General features: G+C 44.0%; 1 protein-coding gene across 12 annotated transcripts in view; it reads right to left on the bottom strand.

Annotated features, from left to right (window-relative positions):
* MTSS1 (MTSS I-BAR domain containing 1) overlaps window positions 1-25788 on the bottom strand; it is a 129687-nt gene extending 103899 nt beyond the window's left edge. For 11 of the 12 annotated variants that reach the window (XM_065830400.2, XM_065830403.2, XM_065830401.2 and 8 more), the window contains exons 1-3: window positions 25092-25787; window positions 8090-8151; window positions 5271-5344 (exon numbers count right to left, since the gene is read on the bottom strand). In XM_065830400.2, coding sequence (XP_065686472.1) covers window positions 5271-5344; window positions 8090-8151; window positions 25092-25163 — 208 coding nt within the window. In that variant the 5' untranslated portion in view covers window positions 25164-25787. Of the gene's footprint in view, window positions 1-5270; window positions 5345-8089; window positions 8152-25091 lie in introns of all 12 variants that reach the window. The other variant, XM_065830405.2, reaches the window with a different exon arrangement.
* Between the last annotated feature and the right edge of the window lie 1130 nt (window positions 25789-26918).

Genomic DNA, 26918 nt, shown 5'->3' with positions numbered 1-26918 from the left:
TTATGCACAAATCATCATCACAACTCCTCAGTCTGTAGCCAGGAGCATAGCAATTTATTTCCAAAATACTTAAAAGATTTTTGGTCTACTGCTACAGATTGTGGTGTCTCCTTCCCCTTCCCCAGGTGCCCTTTTTTTTTTATTTTCATGGGGAAAAAAAAAAAGTCACCTTTTGGTACAGTCCATAACATTTTACTGTGGCCCCCAAGGATTTATCCCTGGGGTCACACTGTGCCTGATTTGCAGTGAGTGAGATACGGGTTCAGAAGGCCTAAGCACACTTACTTGGGAGATAAGAGATGCTAATTCCAGCACTGCAACACTTCATGCAGTTTGTCACCTTGGAAAACCACTTCAATACATACCATTTATATCCTGGCTAAGGTGACAACGAAACACCCAGAATAAGGACTACTCATCTACACTTACACAATGGCTGGAGCAACACGGATGCAGAGTCTGCCCAGGAACACAGATCTGCAGCAAAGGTACTCTTTTAAGCAGCTTTATTAAACATGAAGAGAAGTCACTGAATACTGCAGCACAAGAGCTACCCAAGGCAGACACTCATAGATATTAACCAGATTTAATTTTGTAAGTAAAAGCATTAAACCATATTTACATTTCTGCATGCTGATAGTGTTTCATGTGGCCTGAAAAAAGTACAAACACTTAAATGCAGCACTTCTTCCAGGCTGATACATCCTGCTCCTCAAAAGGGTAACATTAAAATGGCTATGCTGGTTTTGGCAGCCTGTCACTGCCGTGTGCCATGCAGGTTCAGGCTGAGGTTTGCTTCCAGATCTGCTCAGTTTTCCAGATCTGCTCTGTATCCCTTTGTAGCTGGTTGACCTTCCACAGCTCTGCTCCCCCCAACCTCAGACCCTCTCTGCCCACCAGGCACCCTCAGTTGGAATTTCCTAAAACTCTTGTCGGTAGCTCTGCATTGCCTTAAAGTCCTGCCAGACATCCGTGAAATGAAAGAGATGGAAAACATAAATAGCACCAACCAGCATGACCAATGTCAAAATTACCAAAGGCAGGGAACACATACCTTTAGTAGCGCTTGCCAAGTTGAAACAAGGCAACTTCAAAGAGCGTTACAATCCATGGAATCCAACTGGCCAGAGAAAGCCATGCGATACTCTGAGACATATCTTGAAGTGATTTAACTAATCTGCTAATATCAAACACACCTATGTATATGTAAAACCCTTCAATATGAATGAACCTCCCCCCCCCGCCCCGCCCCGCAAGAGTGGATATCAGCTGCCTCATTAACAATCTCACTTTGAAGATCAATTTTAAGCTTCATGCTAAATAAAAGCTTTTAGATCATCTTTCCATAAATTTTAATTTACACCTGTGAAGATGCAGGTAGGCAAGACTGGGGCAGGTTTTTTGCCACGGAAACCACTGACAGTGTATTAAGTAGATACAGAAGTGTGCATGTCTTCACAATAATCTCCCACATAACACAACGAGGATAGTTACGCTTCACACCTACTTTGTCAAGTCCCTGGATTCTAGCACTTACCTACAAAGGACATTCAAATGCAGCACAGACAGAAAAATACGAGCACACAAAAAGAAAAGGAATTTTCAAACCTCATTTTTCATATCGTTCAAATCCAACTTATTATATATTTATATGTGATATATGTTTGTATTTGGGATGCACAGTTCTTGCTTTCATAAGAGAAAAAAAAATGAATGCACAAAATATCAGGTAAAAAGCTATTAAATTAGATCAGACTTAAATCTCTCTCATGCCTCTGTTAGAGCTGATGAGGATAAAAACTCACAAGCACACACCTCCCAAAAAGGAAGCTTCACTGAGGCTTAAAGGTATCCTGAAGTATCTATTTCATTCAATATTTTGTGAGTATTCTCTTTAATAATCATAGTGAAAAACAACACCACATTCCACTGCAGACTATCAAGTTCTGCCAGGCTTTGTGCCAAACAGATGTAGCCTGAATAATACAAACTCCTAGATACGTGTGCAAATCTTGTCAGAGCTCAAAAGTCAAAGCATTTGAAGGAATTTTGGCTTTAAAAATCTCTGGTATCAGCAGAAAACAGGACACATTGCTATATAGCTAGCATCATTAGAGAATTAGCAACCTAAGTTGACAGAGTTCCCCCATCCAAATGATGTTTTTCATGTGATCGGACCCACAGAAATAAAACCTTTTGCTGACAGATGCATCAGAACTACTTTCCCTGTGATTTTCCTCGTCAGGCTGAAATCAAAAAGCATTGAACTGAGGGAACCGAACTCGGGGAAAAAAGAGAGACTAAACTTTGAGCTGATAAGCATCTCAATGGGGAGACAACAAACAAGGAAGCAAAAGCTGAAATGAGCTGGTCAGGAAATTCATCTGTGTATTGAGTCACCACAAAGCACCAGATACTTCACATTCAGGGCTTTTCCTACCTGTGAAGCTACAGAATGAGGAAAATACAGGAAAGTACCGGTTCTCCAGCTCATCCAACCACAGGTTTTATCCATAGGTAGAGCTCCAGTTATGCCCTCTATTTGAGCTCCAAATGGGAATGTGAAAATAAACATCGCTACCATTGCAGAATTAGAAGGAAGTAAACACAGAGAGAAAGATGCACCAAAAGGGGAAAAGCAAAGTTTGGGAAGAGCGGTAATGGCAAATGAGGTAAAGAAACATATCAGCTGGAACAAGGACTGGAGTTGATGAAAATAAGCTGTCATACTCGAACACCTGGCCTCTGCAAAGGTAATCATCCCCTCTGACGTGTGTGTGGACATGAACATCCATGTAAACACTTTTTCTCCTTTCAAAGCGAACGCTGATGTAAACAGATTAAAGAGTAGCCAGAGAGTGATTCTGCTGACTGATAGAACTCTTTCAGCAGTGAGATCAGTGGGTTTTAAAAAAAATAACAGGCCACTTTCCATAAAACTATAAGCAATTACAAATAAAATGGAGCACCCACATTCATGGCACTTCAGTCATCCTACATGGAACAAACACTGTCCCTCTGAAACAGGCATCTGCTGCAGTATTTTCATGTACATATCCCAGAAGATGCATTTGGCTCATGCAATGATCAACCAGCCTTTGGATTTAAAATGCACCAACCCTCCCAGCCTTTGTCATGGGAAGCGCTACACAAGCCTTGTATATCCCCAGAAGCTGAACATGAACTTTGCTGACTTTGATTAACTGCTAATTGAGAACCCTCCGAACAGCGTGAAGCACAGCCAGGTGGTCGGTTACACAATCAAACACATGATTTTATAAACTGGGTAAGCGACAGGCAAAATTTAACAAAGAACTGTTCCAAGTTAGAGAACTCCTCAAAGGGAAAACTGGGAGCCCATTAAAATCCCCACACTAGAGAAGAAAAACGCTAAGTCTGCTTGATTTTGTTTTCTGAATATGGTTCTTTATACTAAAGGCAAAATACATTTGTCTGAAGTTGTGCCCTAGTAAGTCATCGGGAGTTTAGCCATCATCTTCAATGGGGCCAGGCTTTTACCCCTGTCCACAGCAAGCTAGAAGGACTGGTATTTGTTAAAGGACCAATATGCAACCTCAGGGGTGCTCCAAGGCAACAGGCAACTTATATGTAAATAGCTGAATGAGTGTAAGTGGAAGTTGGGTTGGGAGGCAGATCAGAACCACCAACTAGCTTGGAATTTTGATTCTTTGCCCAGAACGTCACTTTCTAAAAATAAAAACAAAATTCCCTTCTATCCTTCCAGTCAGGGAAGGCAGAAAGACAGAACAGAGGAGCTATACAAATTTGGCAGGCCTGGATTTACAGAGCTTCTTTTGTAAAGGATGTGTGCGAAGAGATAAGAGACAAGACACGATGCTTGTTGGACATGGTCCAAATAATACAGCAGAAAGTGCAAAATACCCTTCAAAAACTCGCACAAGCCATTTTTGTCAGAGATTTGGAGAGCTGCAATCGTTCTGGTATCTGAATACAAGTTCTGTAAGCCTGCCAGCACAGCCAGAAGATGAGTCTCAAGGATATTGGTAGGGTTTACTTTGTTTTCCCCTTTGGTGGAGGAAGAAGAAATAGAAGAGAGCATGCTCCAAAGAAAGACACAGTAGAAATACAAGGTAAGTTCTGCCTTGAGTCTCATCCTTAGTTTATTCCACTCTCTGGAGTGTTTTATTATTTTACATGAATAGATTACCCATAATTTACAGAAGGTATACATATAATGAGGAACTTCTTATCAAAATGTAAATATTAGCTTTAAAAAGGAAAAATATACTGTTCCCTCTTGTCATTCTATGGTTCAATACTTGCTCCAGCAGCTGCTACTACTTCTCTTAGCCAGAAAAAGAGGGAAACTGAAGTCTGGCTGAGCTTGCGCACTGTTGTTAATGGAAATGCACGCTGTTTACATTAGCAATATTACTTTCTCACTCTCCAAATCAAATGCCAAGGACACTTCAGGACTTAAAACAAAAATGTTACGAAACCTCTAAGGTTAGAGGTGACCAAGAGCCACTTACTCAGCAGTGACACATGCAGTTTGGATTTGCTCTTCAGCAACAGAGCCCAGGGACACAGTGACCATGGGGAATGTCCCACTGCTGCAGGGACATCTGCACACGATGTCTTGGTCACTGGGCATCCAGCATCAGAGAGAAGCAGCCTTTTGTTTTGTTGCCTTTCAACTCAGCAGCCTGGAAAGATTGCCAGCTCTGCTACTTTGGCCTCTGTACTCACCAACAAGCTTTAACTGTTACCCAGAGAAGCCCACAGCCCAGGGAAGTTAATTTTGACCAGTCATGGCAGACTCTAAGGCCAAGCAAAGATTTTCTTCAAAAATACAAGTCCAGGCTACTATCATCGCTATGTATAGACCCCAAAGGCCACAGCATCAGCCGGTATCAGCTTTAACTTCAGCAGTCCCACGCTCATTTATACCAGCTGAATATCAAGCCTTTTACATTTACTTAAGGTACAGAAGCGTAAGTGAATACAGATTTCAGTAAATCTTGCATATTATTCATCAACATATAATTCAAATGGTAATTAAGAAGTGTTCACATGATTGATGACACATTTAAATTACAGGTTTCTAGCATTTTTTTCAGTAAAGATTACTTCCTTTTTCACGTGCCGCTTCTGCAAAGTGCAAGTCCATCTAACAGATGTCTCACAGATCTGCTTCTCAATGTAACAAGTTAGACTTTTTTTCATTACGACAAATGGTATAAACCACACAGCACTCTGTTAAACTCAATATTGACACATCTGCTTACCACGTGTATTAGTAGCCATGTCAGCCACTTTCTGAAAGGCATCCAAGAAGGCAGCAGCTGCTACTACTGTAGTCCTGAAATGCATACAGATAACAAAACATTAGCAGTGTCTCATTGCTGCCTATTTAATTATTGCCAAAAACATTTAGGCTTATAAAGAATACCCCTGTGAACTTGCAGAGGCCACAAAAAATATCCTCTTTTATATCTGAATTTAGCCTTTTCCCTCCGTCATTTCTTAATCCCTTCCTCGCTTTGTGTGAGCACTATGGACTTGGAGGCAGCCACGCTAATTCCGTGCTGTGAATTGCACAGGACAGGTGCTGTTTCAAAAGAGCACAGCCATCCCCCTTCTAACTGATTTCCTCTGATGAACTAATATTAAGCAGTCAAACATGAAAAACAAATCTAACATACATTATACTGCACCCATTAGTGTACAAATTACAGCCACTGCTGTTTCCAGGGAAGACGTATATTTTAAGAATAAGCATGCAGGACCTTCCTTTTAAGTAGGATCCTGGCCAAACACTTTCCTCAATTTCTCATCTGAGGAGCATGAGCAACCCTTGAAACAGAAAACAGCAACTTTTGGGACATGAGATTGGTCAGGAGTTCTTGGGCAAATGGAAATAAAGGCAAAGAAAAAAAAAATCTCCACTTGGAAGAAAAATAAACAAACCAACCAACCACAAACAACACCCCCACAAAAACACAACCTCCAAACTCCCCAAATAAACAGAACAAGTGAAAACCCTTTCTGATCCAGTGCTCCCCCAAGCAGGTCCCTTCCTGAGAGGTAACCCCAGCAATCTGAGACTCCACAATCCAAAGTGTCAAGCCCACCAGCCCTATCTCCCTCCAGGTTTAGAAAGCACCTACAGACCACAGGTCCATTCAAACGGACAGCAAATGTGAGTTACCGTTTTTGCAAATGTGTTTGTTCTACATAAGCAGTCCCTAGAGTTCTAAACACCTCAGGTCAGTACCAGACTTCTGATGGTTTAAGTCTGGTTGACCCAATTTAAGGGAATGTAGGCCAGGGCTCTACAGGTAGAGCACAACTGTGCCCTCTCCACAGGTACCTCGGGGTTCTCTTTCTGCACATCTTTTCTACGAGTAACTCTGATTTTCTCTCCTGATGGTCACACTCAGCTTCTCCAAACAAAACCCTGAAGGAGGACCATCAATTTCATTTTGTTTCAAGAGCTCCTTCCTAACCTCAGAAAAACCCAGGAGACCTGCAGGAAAGCCGATCCTCGGCCAAAAAGACCACAGGACTGCTTAATTAGGTCAGATTTTATGCAAGTCTCACTCCAAATATGCTCAAGATACACAAGACAAAACTGGCAGCGCAGTAAGTGGCCTTCTGACAGCACAAAAGATATGAACACCAAAAAAACAGGCTTGGGAGGACCAAGCGCATAAGGACTCTTCATGTGCTCTTGGAGATTAAAGGGAGGGCAAAAAAACCCCTGGCAGCTAGCTAGCAATATTAAGCCCTGGAACCAGATAACCTTTCCTGGGATTTTCCTTAACAGTGTTTATGTTCTTCATCTTCCAAACTTGTGGGTCACGCTGTTTTTGTGTACCATGTTGTTAATTATTAATTATATTGCTAATAACAAAGTTCCATTTCTCCCGTAACAAGATCCAGGAAGACCTGGCTCCAGCTCAGGTGACATCTGCTGTCCTTTATCAGAGCGCACAGAAACGAACCAGAGGCAAAAGGCTCACATTTACTAGAAATGAACAGCAAATCCTCAAACACAGGCTTCCCAGCTGCCTGCTTGCATGTTCCTGTAGCTAGAAAAGCACTACATGGATTGCATGTGACACCACAGGACTGGGCATAACAAAACTATCCCTCATGCCTTCCCAGAAGGGCTGTGTTTAAAGAGGACAAAGGGCTAGGAAAGTTCTCCATTTCTCTTCTTTCTCTGCTTCTTCCACACTCACTCAATGTGACACGACAGCTGGAAAAGGAAAAGCTACATGCGAGTGTGGTATTTTAGGCACAGCGGAACAGCATATTCCAGCTGTTTAGGGCAAATGAGCCTAAACCGGAGCTTCTTCAGGAACGGTTCACAACGCAACGTGGACTCACAAACTAGACTGACAATAACCAAATCTGTTGCCACTGCTGCGAAAAAAACCACTGATGCTCTGAAGAGCACAACAGAGATTGTGGTTTGGGAAGAGTTGTGAAGAAATGGAGCTTGGATTCCTACCCGCAGAAAGAGATTTTACAAGTGAATGAATTCTGGTGATGGGGAGAACTGGTCTGAGTGTTACACATATGGCACTTATTAAGTAATCCAGAATGCCATTTGCAATGTATACCCCAATAATGTAATTTTTAATAATCCCTGATAAGTGATCCAGCAGAGGAATTCTCTTCATTTTTAAAGCAGAAGAAAGTGCTGTAAAGACCACCAAAGACTATTCAATATTTTGAGCCCTCTTCTCATATAAACCTGCTGTATTCTACACTAATAAAAAGGACAACATAGGGCTAACTCCAAACGTGTGTTCACTAACCAATAAAACGTCTTTGCAATTTTCCATCAGAAGCCATGAATTTTAGTTCATTTAATGTTTATTATGTACAGCTGGTGGTAAATTATGTCTTTTCCTAAATACATTAAAACAGCAGTAGTAATATGTGAAAAATTACATACATGGGTGTTGACTAAGAAATATGCACAATTATAATAGGGCATGCTTAGCAAATTATCCTGGCAGAAGTTGCATTTAATCTTAATGTTTGTACATACAAGGAATTGTAAGGGACCTTGACTGTGTAAAACAAAACTTACCGAAGCTGAGACTGCAGTTTCCCAGCTTTATTTATGAAGTCTTCCCACACTGGGTAACTTCCCTGCAAGAAAAACAAAACACAATAATGAATACTTGATTTGAGCATTCTGGTTTTGATACTCCAGATCAAATGAAACTAGAAGTAAAGCAGTAATTAAGGCTCTACTAAATCCTAATCCATTAACACCAAAATATATTTTCCCAACAAGTTGTCTCTTAGACACCCAAGCAGATGGGATGTCAACTAGTTGTGAATCCAAATGAAACAGCAGGTCCTCTGAGGAGGCTTTACAGATTAAGACCACAACAACAAACATGCTTTGGCTACTGCAAAACCAAACCTATTAGAAGTGAGGTGGTAGGATATTGCAACATCGCATATAGAGAAGCTCTCAAAACCAAAGGCAGGATCGCAGTTGTTCTTCTCTACGAATGGCTTTTCTGTGTCATTGCCAGGTTCCCATCCTCTTTTAAAATAAATAATTAATTTAAAGGCCTTTACAATAAAGGTCTGAGTTGACCAAGTGCCCACCACAGATACCGTCTCAAGGTAACTCAGCAATCGGGCACAGAAAAGGCACAGTGGCCATAAGACAACAAACTTCCCCAACAGCAACCCTGTAACTGCAAGACCTGCTTCCAAAACCCTCCTGAACGACCTTGCAGCTGATTTCTGAATTGAAGCTGATAAAGCAGCGTGGTGCTGAGTGTATGAGAAGTTCTGCAGAAGGTTTAATTCCTCCTGACTTCGAGTTTCCTGTAAGCTTTTCCCCCATTTAAAAAAAAAAAAAAAATCTGTTAAAACCCCAGGTTTCTGTTTAGAATATGTATGGACACCAAGTGTTCTTGTGAGTTCTGATCTTTATTTTCCAAAGTAAAAAAAAAAGTGCTGATTTTTATGGTTAAAATAACCCATGTTTTATACACCAAAAAAAGGTTAAGTTGCTCTCTGCAGAGCGAGTGCACATTTTCTGTTAACAGCAAAAGCCATGGTGGAAAGAAACCTCAAAACTTCCCTATGAGTGGAGTCTAGAGAGTAAAATAAAATATGCCTGCTTCCTTTAATAAAGGTATAAGACTTGCTGTTACCAGAGTAACGACACAATAAAACCCAGATAAGGCAGATCCTCAAGGCTAACATTACCCTGGCTCTGACTAGAAAAGGTTGCAAGCAAGTGCAGTTGCTCTTAGCAAACTCAATCCACCCCAATAAACCAGTCTGCTTTTCATAAATAAAACAGAACCCATTGCCCACACTGCCACAAGAAGCCACATCTTGTTCAGGGCCAAGACAGACCCTTCCCCAAAAGCCAACAGCTCAGTTCCAGCTCCTCGGTGCACCCTGGCAAGGCAGCTCCCAGATATTCACACACCATGGGGGAATCCGTGGGATTAGACCTGGAGTTAAACCCAAGGGCAAATCCCAAACCTCCCTTTCAACTCTGGCCTTCTTTACAATTTTATGGACTCTAAATATTTTGAAAAATAAGATGGTTTTGCAGAGATTTCCCACACAGTCACTGCACAGCAGGGCTTGGGCAGTGCCGTAATATGTCCAGATGCAGAAGCTGCTGCCATAAAGGCACTGTCAAGGGTATTAACCGGTACTCTGTATATTTTTCAGCAAGGCTTATGGGTTTTGCTAAAAGAAAAACAAAAAGCAGTGTAAAACAGGTGTTCATAAAACCTCATTATACCTACACACAAGGGAAATGCAGAACGGGAAGGAGAAAATAGCAGTTATCTGGGTGGCAATACCTAGACTATAAAGTGCATTATGCTATGCAAAAACTGTCAGGCACTTAAAAAAATGAAAGAAACCCACCAATTCTTGGAAAAAGGGGGAAAAAAAAGCCATTTCCTTAAACCTATTAGTCTTACTGCAATCCCTCTGCTCTGAAGCCCGTCTCTCAGTGTCTGCCTGCGTGCAGTATATGCATTATGCATGTGGATGCCAGGAGCCCTGAAAGCCCTGACAATTAACAGCGGGGCCTGAGGCTTCGCCGGATTCTCCAGCAAAACGCAAGCCGGCAAGCAGAGGATACCAAAGCAGCCCGATTATGTTTCCATCTCGGCGGTGTATTATCCAGCTAAACGTGCATGATGGCACATGGAGATCGACACCAGCCTTCAGCTGCTTCGCAAGGAATCTTAAGACACTCCCATCAAAACACAGCTCAAAAAGAAAACACTTTATTTTTTAATTTGCCAGGTTGGTCACAAAACAAGCAAAATTGGAATAGCCACCAAGCATTTCCATGGCTGTTTATTCTTTGTCTTGTTGTTCTCTTCATGCCAAGCTTACTTAAATAAGCTGTAACAGCTCACCTAGACTGTTTGCTGTATTTGTTCGGTTGAAATCAATGCAATCTCTTCAATGGGATACTCTTACACTGGCCAAGAGCACCTGATCTTGTTTTGAAAAGCAGAAACATGTTTGTTTGTTTTCTTTTGAAGTGTCACTGAATCAATAGCTGGGGTGGTGGTATTTGTTGGGTTTGCTTTGCGGTTTTTTTGTTGTTCTTCGGGGATTTTTTGGTTCGTTTGTTTGGTTTTTGTGTTGGTTTTTTTTTTAGTTTGGAGTTTTTTCATTTCTTTTGTTTGTTGGTTTTTGTTTGTTTTCCTTCAATTGTTAAAAAAAAAAATATTTCAGCAGTTTTGCAGCAGTGACATGTATTCCTGCATTATCTGCTCAGCTTGTGGTATGTTGATCTGCTTTTGCAACCCTGAATTCTCTTTAATAAACCCAGCTGAAAAATAAGAGGAGTTTGTTTTATCTGTATTCCAACAACTCAGCTTTCGCCTTTCCCTGCTGAGGCGGCCATGTCCACAAGCTCACCTCTCTCTTAGTGATACACAACTCAAGTCTTCCATACAAATTCTGTTGTCCCTTTGAGCTTGTCCAAACAAGACTTCCACCATCACATCCCTGCTGAAACCAAACCCCCCTTAATTCCTACCTACCGCAGGAATTCCTACCACTTCCCAGGCCCTAATAACAGGGGTTTGTCCCACTTCCAGCACTTTGGAAGCAAGGAAGCCATTTTGCCATGCTTGTGGGGACAAACCAAGGAGATGACACTGGAATCAAATATGTGCTGTAAATACTGGGGAGCAGCTCCTTCTCCAAGACCTCTTTGTGTGCCACCTCAAGTGCAGCAGCCCCAATGTCACCCCAGGTCCCACCTCCACATCTGCAATAATAGTTCTTGCTTTACGTCAAGAGAAATGGTAATGGTGGTGGAGACCAGATGCTAACGGAGCCACAGAACTTCAGTCTTGATTCAAGGTGTCTCTCAATTTAAACACGAAGAAACAGCAGGTGGAATTCGATGTCTTTGTCCAATAAGTGTTTTTTGCAACATGACGCCATTTTTGAAGAGTAATAACACAGTATTTTCAAATATTGTCTCTCCCAGAGCTTCCTCTGTGCCGTCTGCAATTTCTGATTTCAACCAGCTGATAAAGGAAATCAATTTTCCCCCCTTTAAATGTCAGGATTACTCAGGTCCCAACATTTTCTCTGAAGGCAGTGGGCCCCCTCCACCTCCAGCCCCCTCAGAGAAGAGCGGCTACAAGAATCTGGGTCACAAATCCTCTTTTTAGCTCCTCACGGGTTAAAATAGAAATCGGCTATGGTGCAGGTTTGTTTAAATGGTTTTCTTGAAAATCACTAATAGTTTAATCCAGGGACTCTTTGCCCCCAAATAACTTTGTACTCAATTATTACTTCACCATCAGATGAAGAAATGTGACGTGTCTTCCCTGAAATGGGTGTTTCACCATCAGGGCACAGCGCTCCATGGTGCCAAGTCCCCCAAGCTGCTCGGAGGGCCCGGCCCTCACCTGCCCACCCATCGGGACACGTCACCTGTAAGCCACAACATGCCATTACCCTACCCTATTACTTAATTAGTCAGTTTATAAGTGATTAGTCACCTGATCCCAGGGCCCAGCTCCAGCTAATCTGTGCTAAACACAGGCAGGGAACCGCCTTTCCACCTCAGGGCTGAAAAACAAAATGGTGCCTCGTGCCCGTCACCATGTAGCCAGTCCGCAATTAGGGACATGAAACAACTTCCCCTCAGGGACAGGCACCACAATGAGTGTTTGAAAAGCACCAGGCTGAGTTGGCAAAGCACTCACAAGTGCCAGACACCAACACTCAGACCCGCGTCCGGCCAGCTGGCATCCTCCATCACCGCCATCCTCCCTCCATCGCCACAGCTCCTGGGGACATGTCCTCCCAGGCTGGAGCTGGGGCGAGAAGGAGCAGGGACCTGTCTTCCTTCAGTGAAATCCCATCCCACATCCAGACCTATGGATGTGAGCAGACATTTTAGTTTTTGTCCATCTTCCTCACCATTCAAATCTGTTTTAATTGGTAATAAATTTCGTCTCCTCCAGTTGAGTCTGGTTTGCTCATGACAGTGACTTGTAAGTGATTTCCTTGTCTTTGTCTCAACCCATGAGTTTTTTAATCTTATTTTCTGCTCTGTTTCATCGAAGAGGAGTCAGAGAGCGGCTGTGTGGGCACCCAGCAGCTGGCCAAGGTCAGCCCACCACAGCAGGGAAGTGGCAATGAGCACTAACAGACATCATTAAAACCCTGGATGGATGAAGAACCTTTTTATTCTTTTTGTGAACAAGCACAGCCATTCTACACTAACACAACTCCACACAAAACTTACTGAAGTTTGTTATTCCCTTCCTTCCAGGCCAGCAATTCTGACTCAGACAAGAAATCAGCAATTTCTCAGTAAAGGAAGGGTAGGTTTGCAGCAAAGGATCATACTTACTGAAATTGTTATTGATTACATCTAATGGCAAGAATAGGAACCCAGATTGTTGTATTTATTTAAGATTACAACTTGAGTATCAGCAGTCTTGACAGTTTAAAACTGTTCTGTCACTTCTTCTGCTACGAAGTTATGATTCTTCTTTTTCCATTAAGAGAAAAGACACTTTCTTTAATAATTTATTTCCATACACCCCAACTCCCACAGACGAGACACATTACATCTTCTAAAACCCCTTGACAGCATTCTTTTAAGTGTTTTCATTTATCAAAAAGGCTTTTCAGCCCTATTACCAGCTCTTGCTGGGACACCGAGTACAAAGGCGGCAGGAACAGTTTGGTATCTTGTTCACAGCAACAACCCTTATAAATTTTTGGGGCAGAGGGGAAAAAGACAGAGAGCTGCTCTACAGTAAAGCAAACTCAGAATCTAATTTTGGCTGTTCCAGCTAAAAAGGTAAGAGAGAAAGGGACCAGGCAGTGCCTTGGTTTTATCTCACTGGTTATCAAAGGAAGAGCTGTATGCTGTCCAGAAGAGCACTGAACAATGACTATCTTCAGACTTCAACAAAATGGAAAAAAAACACTACACAGGCTACAGGAGATAGGACTTTTCACCTCAGCGTAGTCATTCAACTATGACCAGCTAAAAAGCTGAGTTCCACACACACATCACTGTTATCGAGCTTCACGCCCGAGTAACACATCCAAACGCCATCCCTCTCTCCTTGGAACAAAATTGTAACTTTGCTCCTGCACGTGTCCTCCGACCCCTCCAGAGTAAATTATGCTTAAGACAAAACATTGTTTATATAGTTTTATCAGATATGAGAATCAGAGGGATTATTAGGAATGTCTTACTTCTGTAGCATTCAGTACATTACCTCCAAGCAGCAAAGAGACTTTTTTGTGCTCAACACCACACAAAGTCACAGATGTTACACACAAAAAATAGCCTGGATAAGTAAGTATGTTTGCCCATAGAGACAATCACTTTTCCAAGGGGCCTTGAACAGGCAAAAAACAGGAAAAAGTGGAGGGGAAGGGGACAGGAAAACAATGACAGCCTGAAAAAAATAAAGGGTTCTGGTCACAGAAGTCTCAACACACGGGAAGATGCAACGGTCGACAACCAGTCTTCCTTCCCAGCTAACATCTGGCACTGGAAGTTTTTCCTCTTTTCTAAAATAATCAGTAGTTAACTGGGGAAAAGGGCACTTGGGCAGCCACAACTGCAAGAGTTACAAAGCACTACCAAACACTAATAGGTTCCTCTGTGCAATCCACAGATTTAGCCAAGTTCATGACTCATAAATAGGATTGCCTAGTCCTTAAGCCACAAAAGCTCCTGCAACACACAGGTGTGCAGAGAATGAACATCATTGCACACAAAGTTCATAATTGCTTTTCTCCATCCAAGGCATTCTGCTTGTTGGCTTCATCTCTTTCCAGATTGAAAAATAAACAATTCAACAGCCTGTCTCATGGAGCTTTCTAAGCTATATCTATTTCTCGATCACTCAGCAGAATAGTCTCAGCCTTTCAACAGACTGAAACACAAATTTTACTGGCAAGAGAGACTCCACTCTTTACGAAGACACAGACATGTACACAACAGCTATTGCATTACTTCTTTGGTTTAATTTACCTTATTCCAAATTTGGAATCCGGTTGGAAGGGACCTATAAAAACCGTCTAGTCCAATCTCCCTGCCATGGGCAGGGACACCTTTCATTAGATCAGGTTGCCCTAAGCCCTGTCCAAACTGAACATGAACACTTCCAACGATGGGGCATCCACAGCTTCTCTGGGCAACCCATTTCACTGCCTCACCACCCTCAAGGTAAAAAATAATATATTCTTCCTTATGTCCAATCTAAATCTACCCTCTATATACTCACTATTTCTTAAATTCAAAATCAGAACCAAAACAACAAAGTCCCAATACTGATTTCATAGAATCATAGAATCACAGAATGTCAGGGATTGGAAGGGACCTTAAAAGATCATCCAGTCCAGTCCCCCTGCCAGAGCAGGAACACCCAGATGAGGTTACACAGGAAGGTGTCCAGGTGGGTTTTGAATGTCTCCAGAGAAGGAGACTCCACAACCTCCCTGGGCAGCCTGTTCCAGTGTCTGTCACCCTCACTGAGAAGAAGTTCCCTCTCAAATTTAAGTGGAACCTCCTGTGTTCCAGTTTGAACCCATTACCCCTTGTCCTACCATTGGCTGTCACCAAGAAGAGCCTGGCTCCATCCTCATGACACTCATCCTTTATATATTTGTAAACATTCATGAGGTCACCCCTCAGTCTCCTCTTCTCCAAGCTGAAGAGCCCCAGCTCCCTCAGCCTTTCCTCACACAGGAGATGCTCCACTCCCTTCATCATCTTGGTTGCCCTGCGCTGGACTCTCTCCAGCAGTTCCCTGTCCTTCTGGAACTGAGGGGCCCAGAACTGGTCACAATATTCCAGATGGGGTCTCACCAGGGCAGAGTAGAGGGGCAGGAGAACCTCTCTGACCTACTAACCACCCCCCTTCTAATACACCCCAGGATGCCATTGGCCTTCCTGGCCACAAGGGCACAGTGCTGGCTCATGGTCATCCTGCTGTCCACCAGGACCCCCAAGTTCCTTTCCCCTACGCTGCTCTCTAATAGGTCATTCCCCAGCTTAATACTGGAACCTGGCGTTGTTCCTGCCCAGATGCAAGACTCTACACTTGCCCTTGTTATATTTCATTAAATTTTTCCTCACCCAACTCTCCAGCCTGTCCAGGTCTCTGGATGGCAGCACAGCCTTCTGGCGTGTCAGCCACTCCTCCCAGCTTGGTGCCACCAGCAAACTTGCTGGTAGTACACTCTATTCCCTCGTCCAAATTGTGATTTCAAGAGCATCCCATAGACTGATGTTGTCCATCAGCTGTTTTCCAGTGATGCAGGACAAGAAACAATCAGTTTTACTTGCAGCAGTTTAAGGTTGGACAATCCATTCAACTAGGTGACCATTTAACAGGCAACTCTGACAGGCCAAGGAGCTTCCTTTCACTGGAGTTCTTTAAGGAAGGGTAACACATTTATATAGAGGTCTTCCGGGAAAGCATAATACACCCACAAGGTAAGGAAAGCAGCTACCTGACTGCAAAGTGTCTGCTGTCTTTCAAAGCTGAAGGTATTGCCACACACAGGGGAAGTTTGGGCTTAGCTCCAGCAGCAAAAGGGACTCTCAATTAATGCAGAACACTTGCTGGGCAAGGAATGAAAAGTCATCAACAGCAAAAACAAGACATGAACTTCACAGGATTTCACAGCAAGAGCTGAACTCACGCATTGCTGAATGGAAGAGGAGACAGGTACAAACTCAAGGTTTGAGAGATTATAGTGCATGCAAGTGAAAGTAAAAGCATGTCAAAGATCAGATTAAGATGTCATTTAACCTGTAGCTTACCCTTCAGGAACGATAATAGGGGTAATTAAAAATCAAAGTCTTGTATCCATACATCTATTTACATTTTTTCTGCCACTTGTTTAGGGAACAGCAGGTTTAGAAACAAGTTTCCCTCAGCATGCACAGTATAAATAAGCACGCCAAGCTTTGCTTTCACAAGGTGATACATTATCACAACATCGCAAATTATGCAGCAGAACACTACTGAAGACATCTCATACGCTATTAAAAAAATCTGTCAACTAGATTTTTCTTTTATGCTTCACAGAACCACTCTCTCAGTATTTTCTGAACTGTTTGGTTTTCAGTCGAAACAGAGCATTAGGACATTGAGAAAAAAAGATCATGGAATAATACCTTGAGGAAGTCAAGACTAAAATCCAATCAGGAAAGTCCAGAGAAAGGAAATCAACACACTGAGGAAAAAGCACTGAGATATCAGGTATTCCTACATTCCCAAAAACACCTGAAGAACTCTAAAGAACACCCAGTTCCCTGGGCACTGAGATGTAGCACTTCTTCACAAGAACATGGGTATTTATTAAACCTCACTAACCCTTTAAAGGGGAGGGAACCTAAGTCCAGTACCATCCTGTTTTTAGAGCGCTAGTCTTTAATTTGTATTATAATAGAGCCTGCACTGCACCAGCCCATATTTAAATGTCTCCAGTGGAGAACACCAGTTGGCCCATGGTTGCGACTGCAGTTTGCAGCACGAAGGACCTGTGAAAACTCATCCCCCTTGGTTGCTGCGTGACATCCTGGCTTACAACCCAACTCATGGGCCTCCATGCTACATCAAGAGGGTCCACGTCAAACCTGTGCCATGCACAACCCAGTTCCATAGTTTGTAAGACAAATAAACTGAACTCCAAAGCAGCCACTTGGTTGAAATCCAGGATTGGGTAATTAGCAAACAAAAGTTATACTGTGAGAAGATGCATCATACACAGTCTTTCCCTCTCTAAACACAGGAAATTATTCACGGGGGGACACGAACAGGGAGAGACAACCAGTCACAGCTTCTAGAGACCTTTCATCTCACGCTATGATAAAAAAGCTAGATGTTAAGCAGTCTTCCAGAGGAAGCATTTAGTTCCAGATTCTTCCCTGCAGGTCTAAAGATGTTTGCAAGCCCAAACAGCATTTCTCCTCAGAGACTCATCAATACTGCCTTTCATCCACTCGATCATTAAGTGGCCACTGTGCATAATCAGCAGCTATTTCCTAAACCCACAGTATTTCAGTTGGATCAAAATGAAGGTAATTGCATAATCAGGAGACACTCATTCAAGTTAATGCCCACACAGGACAGCCTCAAGCCAACAGCCCTGGGCTGGTAACGTCACCAACACCGCTCGGGTGTCCTCACTTCTTCCCAAGTAAGGACAAACCTTCATTCCTGACCATTCCTTGCTTGATCTCAACACAACCCCCATCACACAAGCAGTCGAAACAATCTCCAGGACCCAAGAAGTGGCATTATCTGTTGCCAAAGTACTGGCAAGCATCTGACCACAAAAGGATGTCACTGGGGAAAAGGCAGCAGCCAGGCAGCAAGTTTTTTAGTGCTTTATGAACTTGAGCTCCTGCCAGAGAGTCAAGTGCAACTACACTTGTCACAGGTTATTTCTCTCCATTGCAACTCATGAAACAATCACTTTGAAACTCCAAGTCAGACACTTGGTTTGCTCATGGACAGTTTTGTTAGGAGGCATCTTGTCACAATTGAAGCTTTATTAACAGAAAAAAATCCCAAATTAAGCCACTACACAAAGGGCTTCAGTGATATTACTAAGCACACATCTGACTTACACGGAAAAAAAAATGCTCGTGGTGGCAGTTTATGCAGAAAACAAAAATGAGAACAAAGAATATGAACCTTTCTGTATCATCAACCAAACATCTCTAGTTACACGCTCATCACCAGCATTAAGCATACCGACAGAATCAGTGTTGACAAGCTCATTCCTGTAGGTGTTCTTTTTAAACACATCCAAGATGATTTGTTAAATGCTGTTTGCACACCAGCTAGCATCCTAGAACTAAAGCAGGCTACACAATGCTTATGGTTGTTCATCAGAAGACTGAAAAATACGGGGCTCACACAGAGCCTCGCAAGACAGTCAAATTCATCACACTTATGGTTAAAATGCTCCAGCTCTCCACTAAGAAATGGAGATGTCCCATAATTTCAATCACAGGAGAAGAATTCAAGACACTTCCATGGAGAGTTGATCAGTCATTTGTAGATGGCATCTCTTCTTCCTGCAAATACTGCGTTATCACAGGGAGAGGAATAGCAATAGGTCTTATGCAGTAACAATGAAGTGGTGCGTATGTGTGGATAGAAACATGTATTATACTGGGAGATTAAAAAAAAAACATCCCCTCATTAACTCTGTGCTCTAGATGCACTCCATTTCTTCTTGTCCTAGGGGAAAGGAGTAGAAGTGACCGAACCTGCAGCCACAGTTTGCCTTTCTGTAAAATGGAAGCCATTCTTTGGAGCCAAGTCACACACAGAGCACTTCCATGATGAAAGCTGCTCTGGCCTTAACCACAAAGCTACCAGACATTTTGTCTCCAGTCCTTTGAAACATCTCAGCGTCCATGCTGTCTCACAGCCCAGCAGCAAGAAGTCAATCAACGTCCTTAAATGTCAGCATAGATGCCAGGGAACACGGCAGCGCTCGGCACCCTACGCTATCAAGGTAGACATAATTTTGAAATTTAAAACACGCACTTGAAGAAGAAAATGCATTTCTACACGCAGCCTAAAGAGGTTTCTCTAGTCTAAAGAGTGGCCTCTTTACAGTACTAACTCAAACCTCTCTGTACCCACCTTTGCGTGCTCTGAAGACAAAAACCTCTTTTTAGATACAGTTCCTATTCTCTCTGCCATGTCTCTGCTTATCTTCAAGACCACACGGTCTCTGGGTAGCCTATGAACCTTAAAAATGTTTTTCAGAAGCTGGAAACACACAGGCTGTTAAGCAGATGATGCTATTTACAGGTTCACAGGAATACTCTCTCAACTGTAGCAACTTCTGTATTTTGAAGTACACATAGTAAAAAATATTTGGTTTTTTTAGGTATTTTATATCAAATACTTTGGTAGAGCTACTGCACACTCAGAACTGCGGAAGGAAGCAGCAAACTCTCCCAGATATCAGCCTCTGTTAGGTATTAACCAGCGTAATTACACAGACTTCTTGTCCTCCAACATTTGTTCAGGCAGTTGTGCTTCATGCAGCGCTGCACAACTCCTTCCACACTTATAGCCTCACAAGCCCCACTACACAGCGCTTGGTGTCCTGCCAGAGCCAAAAGGAGGACTCTTAAAAGACATTAAAAGTCCTTGCCCCGGGTCTGCCACAGAATAAGCCAGCCTTGGACTCACGTAGCAAATGCGTGGCAGTTGTATGAAACACTCACACAAAAGCGTTTGGATCAAGACAGGAACCATCCCTAAAAAAATAAATGATTTGTAAGTATGTTCCCAGCTGCGCCCTGTTGCATGAACCCCAGTATTTAGCAGGGATGCAGGGGCTGTCTTCCCACACCATCACTCAGCCTTCACTGCACATCAATCCCTCCCCTTCCAAGATGTTTACAGAAAGATACTGCAGCTGCCTACAAAAGACAAGGAATTTCAGCGTCTGCAAACCAGCCATTTGGGCAAGCAAGTTCTGGGAGGCAGCAGGGTAAGAAATCAGTGCACGCAGCTGAGCCCAATATGCCTCGGTGGTAAAACCTTTCAGGAAAAAGAGAGATCAAAAGCGGCATAAAGCAGAAATGAAGTAATTTCACGCTTTTTGGGAAGGGGGAAGAAATATTGTTTCGCTAGGTTTGGGATAAATCGTTTGCCCTAAAGACTGTCATGCAAGGGACATACCAGCGCCACACAGCACGCGTGGGAAAAGGGAGCACAGAGACGCCCTTTCCTCTCCAAGCCTGTACCTGCCTGTTGCACATGAAACATTTGTTTTTCTGTACAATAGTTATCAGCCTTAACTGCTGCATTGAAACTAGATCTTAAAAATCATTGAGCTGAACATTCCTAATCTCCACATAGATCTCAAACTTCAAATAAAGCACAGCTGAAGAGCTGTCATCTTACGACATGTCAGGATAGAACAAATTTGCCCATATTCACTGATACATGCAGGCTGTCCCCTGGATTAACACAAACACAGAGGACCTACAGCTGTGCATGCCACAGTAACTACCTCAGCATTTCTATTTGTTTCAACAAATATTTTTTCCCCACTCAATTTATATTATTTGTGTGAACAGCACAAGGCCATCCCTCGCAAGCAAATCACGCCTACTTAACGAACGGCTCCTCATCCTTGATGTGACCAGCCCCAAGCTCCATCTTCCACGAAGAAAGCAAGATTAAAACGCTGCTTCTCACCGGTTGCTTCCTAACAGGAGATAAGAGGCTGCAAAAACACAAATGTTTCCCATGCCTGTATGTTCATGTCTTTTCTGCTTTGACCAAGAGCTTTGCATGGCGAAAGCAAAGGTGCAACACCCTCTCGCCCAAGGGTCCCAGCAGTAGCAATGGAGTGAAGGGCTCATCTCCTTTATAGTATTAAAGCAGAGGTTACTACCAAAAGCAAAAGGCTGATTTTATTGAGTGTTCAAGCTAGATTATTATAAATGAGGTACATACACTTAAAATACAAAAAAATCTCAAAAATTTTCTAGAATTTCACTCCTCCTTTAGGAGCCTTGTTTTTGTTCACCAACAGGACAGTGTTTGCAGTCCTCCTCCTATCTGCGCATCCCTCACATGTGGGGAAATGCCTGAGACCAACTGGGAATCTGCACCCATAAAAATTAGTATAAATTAGTATATTAGTAAAATTAGTAGAAAGGAAGTCACAAGCAACCTGTACTCATCCAGTTGCTCATTACCCATCTTGCTGGGTAGATACATACACAGCAAGCCCCTGTCCTGCCAAAACACATGCTGGCAGAAGAGGTGAGACAAATAAAGAACACGAAAAAACAAAAAGAACCAGCAAACTACAAACACTGCCAATTTCAACATTTTTCAGAGGTGTTTTCTTGTTCTTCTTTTTCCTTCAAGACAGCAGAGAGCAATACAATTAAAAGGAATGGAAAAATCAAGACTCATAAAGAAAAGCAGCATTAAGAAGAATCTGCTCTGCATGAGAAAACAACATCTTTTGAAACTCATCCACAAAATTTATCTGCACTGATTTGCTTTGTACGACAAGAAATATTGAAATTAACGGCACATTACAGCATCTTATTTCTCAATTGCCAGAAATGAGTTACAAACCATTCACATCAAATACTCTCTTCCCACAGGGAGCTACAGAAACGATGCCGCATTCAAAGAGAAACAGCACAGCGTTTGCACGAAGCACACAAAACTACTCCTCCGAGGGGACATGGATGTTTTATTTTTGCTTTTATAAATTTTGAATGCTTTGAAAAAGATCTTGCATAAGAGAATAACAAATTTTAAGTGCCACATAGTCAGCAATGTATCGTAGGAAACACCAGGGCTGTGACAATGGACCAAAACTTAAGGATGGGATGGGCAGACTTTTTCCCACCTTTATGATTCTTTAATCTGATCTGGAAATGTCAAAGCATCGAAGCCCAGTTCTAGAGAACAACAGCCAAGTACAGTTCCCATTGTGGACTTTCCACAAACAACCCTGTCACCACATACTACTCAACAAATGTGACCCTTGCTTTGCATGGAAGACATGGATTTCCCCTGTCAGGAGACTGAAGTTGAAGATGTAAATTAAAGTGCTGTATAAATGGGATGTTTATTACCCATTCTTATATTTAAGTCAATTACACTGTTTCTATAAATCACTTAGATTTACACTGAATTCTTTTGGAGCTTGTTTTGTTGATTAACAACCAAAAAACTATTTTTGGTAGAGGATGGAGATAAATCTGTGGTTTCTGGAGAAAATATTAAAGGCAGCTCAAGAAGCCTCAGCCAGCAAGAGATAATCTTGCTATCAAAAAATGTGATGTGCTAGTCACACTGGCATATATTGCCCTCACTAAGTTTCAAAGTTAACGCAGTACAGAGACAAATGGAAACAATTACTCAGGATTATAATTCCAGTTTCTGCAACCTTGTCAAGATCAAGGAGAGCTCAAAATTAACAACAGGTACACCTGAGCTAGTTCTGTGTTAGTGTGAACAAAGAGAAAAATCAGTCCACACATGCTGTATCTTCGTCACCTCGGCTGCATCCACTGGCAAGACTTCAGAGTCATTTTAATGCCCTGTTGATTAACCCTATCCATCTTTACAACTAGGTTTAAAGCAGAGCAATACACATAATAAAAAGAACCTGCAAATTATTTGGTTAAAAAAGAAAGAAAAAAACCAAGGTGGATGCTGCAGCAAAGCTCTCAGTGCTGCAGGGCATGTGGGGCCTTGATCACAGGCTGCGATGAGAAACAGGCACAGATAGAGCACCCGGGTGTGCGTGGGCAGACCCCCACGCAACAGCTCCAGGATCCTGCCAGCAGCCTGCCCACACAGACCTCGCTACGGGAAACAGCACTTAGAATGCTAATTTCTCACTTTACTACTAAGGATATGATGAGTTGAAAGGTTCTGGTTAGCTGTCAAAAAATAGCTACTTTTTCTTTGAAATTGTCACAATCCTTTGTGCAGAATTCACAAAGAATCCCAGTGCATCTCATCAGCCGTAGAGCATTAGCTGCATCAAACTGAGCTACAGGTTAAAATTATTTGTTCTACTCATGCTAAATAAATTAATAGATTTCTTTTAAACTGTAACAACCACCACATTGCTAAAGATCTGCTGTGATTCCTTCCAAACTGCTCCCCCCCCCCCATGTAATTGCCAGTTCACAAAACAGGTTTCACTACTATGGAGGATTAAGAAAAAATATTCACACCTGTGCCCATCTCCATAAGTTCATGTCAACATGTTTTTGATGAGCAGCATTCCCATGCAAGTAACAATGTGCAAAGGAAAAAAAGAAATAAAGCCACACAGCAAAGACCCGTTTGTTTAAGAGCAAGAAAAATCAAATGCATTGCTTATAGAAAGAAGCAGAGAATAAACATACTCTGTGTCCCTCCGTGCTGAAACCCAAAACCGCACTTCATCTGGAACAAACATCTCCTGCGTGTTCCCTGCACAGCCCACTACAATGATTCCAAGATTTGTGACCATTTCCTGCTTTTTCTGGGGGGTTGTTGTTTTAAAGTGTAGTCGTTATTAAAAATATGAAGGGTCTGAGAGCCTGAGGAACACCACGGCCAGGACTGCAGCATCGCCTTGATGGATACACACACACTCGCCTCCTCTCTGCAATGTGCCTGCGTTTGACAAGCCATGCTTTTAATTAAATGTCTCCTAAGGTCTGTTAAGACCAAAGTGCATATGAACCCTTGCCAAAAAATAACTTGTAGGGCAAACAGCTTTTCTGCCACCCACAAAAAATACACTGGAAGCCATTCACCTCTGCCAGGCTCCCTCCTAAAGCAAACCCCATCTTCCTCCACCACTACTTGGCGGCTTTTTCTCCCGCAGCCCTCCCTCCTCATCAGCCCTGCACTGATTAAAACACCCACAGAAATCCCGTGTCCGTGGCTGGCAGAAGCACAGCATGCACGGTCACTGCCTTTAGATTACGGTGGTCTCCCCATCATCTGACGTGTCCCTCAACATCTCCCAACAAGTGCATCCTCCCCAGCCAGCCCTGGGAAGATGACAAGCTGCCCTTGTCCAGGGGAGCACTGCAGTATTCTGCAGTATGGCTGTGTGCTGCAGCCAGGGCACCCACAGCCCGGGCTTTGGGGAGGCACGACTGGCAGAACACACCAATGCTTTCAAGCTATTTATTTCCACGAGCTCAGGGCAGGAGGCAGCCGCTCGTCCACAGAAAAACCTGCAGAAGTGCCCTTGGCTGCCAAGGATAGATTGGGAGTGTCTCTCTCCAAGGCACCCTTCGGCAGAAGGGGTCGGCGCTGATTTCTGATGGCTGGTAGAAAGGAGCCAGCAACTTGAGACCTTTGCATTTATGCACAGAAAGCAGCAAATACCACCTCCATGAACATGCACACCACGAAAATAATACCACATAGCCGACTGAGCAACGATTTTAATCCAAACACGCATCAACTTTTGAGCATCTCCAGGCTGAGATGATTTTTTTTCCCCGTGATGCCCACCAGCATGGCACAGAAACCCCAACATTGCCCTTTGCAGCCCCACCCCACGGCTGACATGCACCGTGCCCGTCTCCTCCACGCCACGCTCCCGCCTCGCTGCATTTATTCTGACAGCCCAAAATAGCCAAAAAAACAAAAAAGTGGAGGAGGGGAAAAATAATATTAAAAATAAAAAAAAAGACAGGTTTGGAAAATGCTGACCCTGGTGCAAGATAATGTATTGCATGTTTGAGCAGGACAGCTGGAGAAAAAAGAGAGGGAGAGGTTGTGTCCTGGAAGCAACTCGCAAGCCCCAAACCACGGGGGTTAAGCATTTACAAGCAGCCCCTTTCCAGGGGGGTTCCCCAGCGGGGACACGAACCCAGCGCCGGGCAAGGTCCCCGAAACAGCAGCAGGACTCGGGGCCGGGCCGGGAGGTCGCGCCGCCGCCACCGCCCCCCGGTGCTGCCGCATCTCACCGTGCAAAGTTTCTCCAAGCCAGGTGGGGAACAGGTTTCCTCTCACCTGGGTGCCTCCAAAAACCCTTCGGTCTCTTACCTTCATGTCGCTGATGATGGTCTGGAAGAGCCCTCCGAGCGCACTACATTCTTTCTCTATCACAGCCTCCATTTTCCTCGCCCGAGCACACTGGAGGAGGCAGAAACTGCTGCAATTTCACTACTGAGCTAAAGAAAAATGAGACACCCCAGCTTCCCACCTCGCGGAAGAAAAAAAAGAGGTGGGGAACAAACAAGCCGATGTGGGCAACGAGAGAAAAACACAACACACCTGAACCCCTGTCTGCCTACACCTCTAAAAATGTAAAAACGGGGAAAAAATAGAATCCAGCGCTACTGCCGCCTCTCTCTCACACGCTCCTGCCCGCCCCGCTGAGCAGCACCCGGGGGTTCGGAGCCGAGCGGGCACGACCCTCCCACGCGCGGGCGGCCCCCAAATCCATCTCTGCGCACAACGGCCCCGGTGGTGGCGGCGGCCCCGACCGGCCGGCACGGCAGCGCGCTCAGGGCGGCGGGAGCCCGCAGCCCGTCAGCTCCGCGGTGCTGGGCAGATGCGCACGCACAGCCCCAAAAATAAGGAAAAAAAATTATATATATCTATATATCTATAAAAATAAATGAGATTGCGCGTCAAGCCGCTCCTCGGGGCGCAGCCTAGGGGTCCCTGCCAGCCCCGACAGACCGGGCTGCAGCTACAACACCCGCTCCGCTGCCCGCCCGCTCCAGCACACGCCCGCCCGGCGCTGCCCGCCCCGGCCCGGCCCCGCGCTGCGCCCGCCCGCGCGGAAAGCCCCGCCCCGCCCCGCCCGCCGGGCGCGTCACCAGCGCAGCCGCTGATTGGGCTCGGCGGCCGGCGTGTACCGGGTTGAGGGTTCGCGCCCCGCTGGCGGCAGGAGCGAAGCCGCCCCCCTCCTCTCCCCACGGGGCGTAGGCGGCGAGGCCGTGGTCCGGGGGGAGCTGCGTCCCACCCCTCGGGGCGAGCTGCGTCCCACCCCTCGGGGCGGCCCCTCCTGAACGCTTAGCGCCGGGCGAAGGGACTATTTTTCTCATGACATTCACAGAAATTCCTAAAATTCACTTTTTTTTTCTGGTGAAAAACACTTGCCCAAGCCCGATGGTTTGGAACATCTGAGCTGAAGGCACTCCTTGAGCCTACAGGCACCGGAACATACAAACCTGGTGTAGAGGTGGTGGTGGATGCCCCATCCCTGAAGACATCCCAGGCCAGGCTGAACAGGGCTCTGAGCAACCTGATCTGGGTGAAGATGTCAGGGGGTTGGACCAGATGACCTTTGAAGGTCCCTTCCAAGCCAAACTATTCTATGATTCTACAGCCAGCAGCAGCTTTAATCACAGAGTATGTGGGGCTGGGTATCCCTCCTGTCCCACAAACGCAAGCCTGTATTTAAGGGTGTTAATGCAAGTTACATAAACCATGGGGTTTTTTTAAAGTAATTCAGCTTTCACATTATGCCAAATTTTGCAAAACATTCCAATCAAAGTTATGTATTGATACACGCACAGTGGCCATGGCACAGGTCCTGCAAACACTGCCTGTGCTTCTCCTAGGGACACCAGCAACATAGCTGAATGTACTGAGGTCCCTGGGACTCTCCGTTGCACTGATAGAAAGCACGTCCCCAGCTGTTTTGGGGAGCTCAGACCTAAAGATTCTGTAATCACGAACCCCAGGGGAAACACAAGCCTGGAGAAACAGGCTGTGTCACCACATGATTTTATAAAAGAACAGATGCAGAACCAGAAAAAACTAAGTATGGGAGAATAAGCCTTAGCTCTTAAAGTGAGGAGGTTGGAGGTTTTCTGTCTTCATATGTACATGCACACACAAGTACGTGCACAACCATGA

The sequence above is a fragment of the Patagioenas fasciata genome, chromosome 2 (genome assembly GCF_037038585.1).
Source record: "Patagioenas fasciata isolate bPatFas1 chromosome 2, bPatFas1.hap1, whole genome shotgun sequence".
In the NCBI taxonomy this organism is placed as follows: domain Eukaryota; kingdom Metazoa; phylum Chordata; class Aves; order Columbiformes; family Columbidae; genus Patagioenas; species Patagioenas fasciata.
This window is presented reverse-complemented; position numbering and strand designations above follow the sequence as displayed.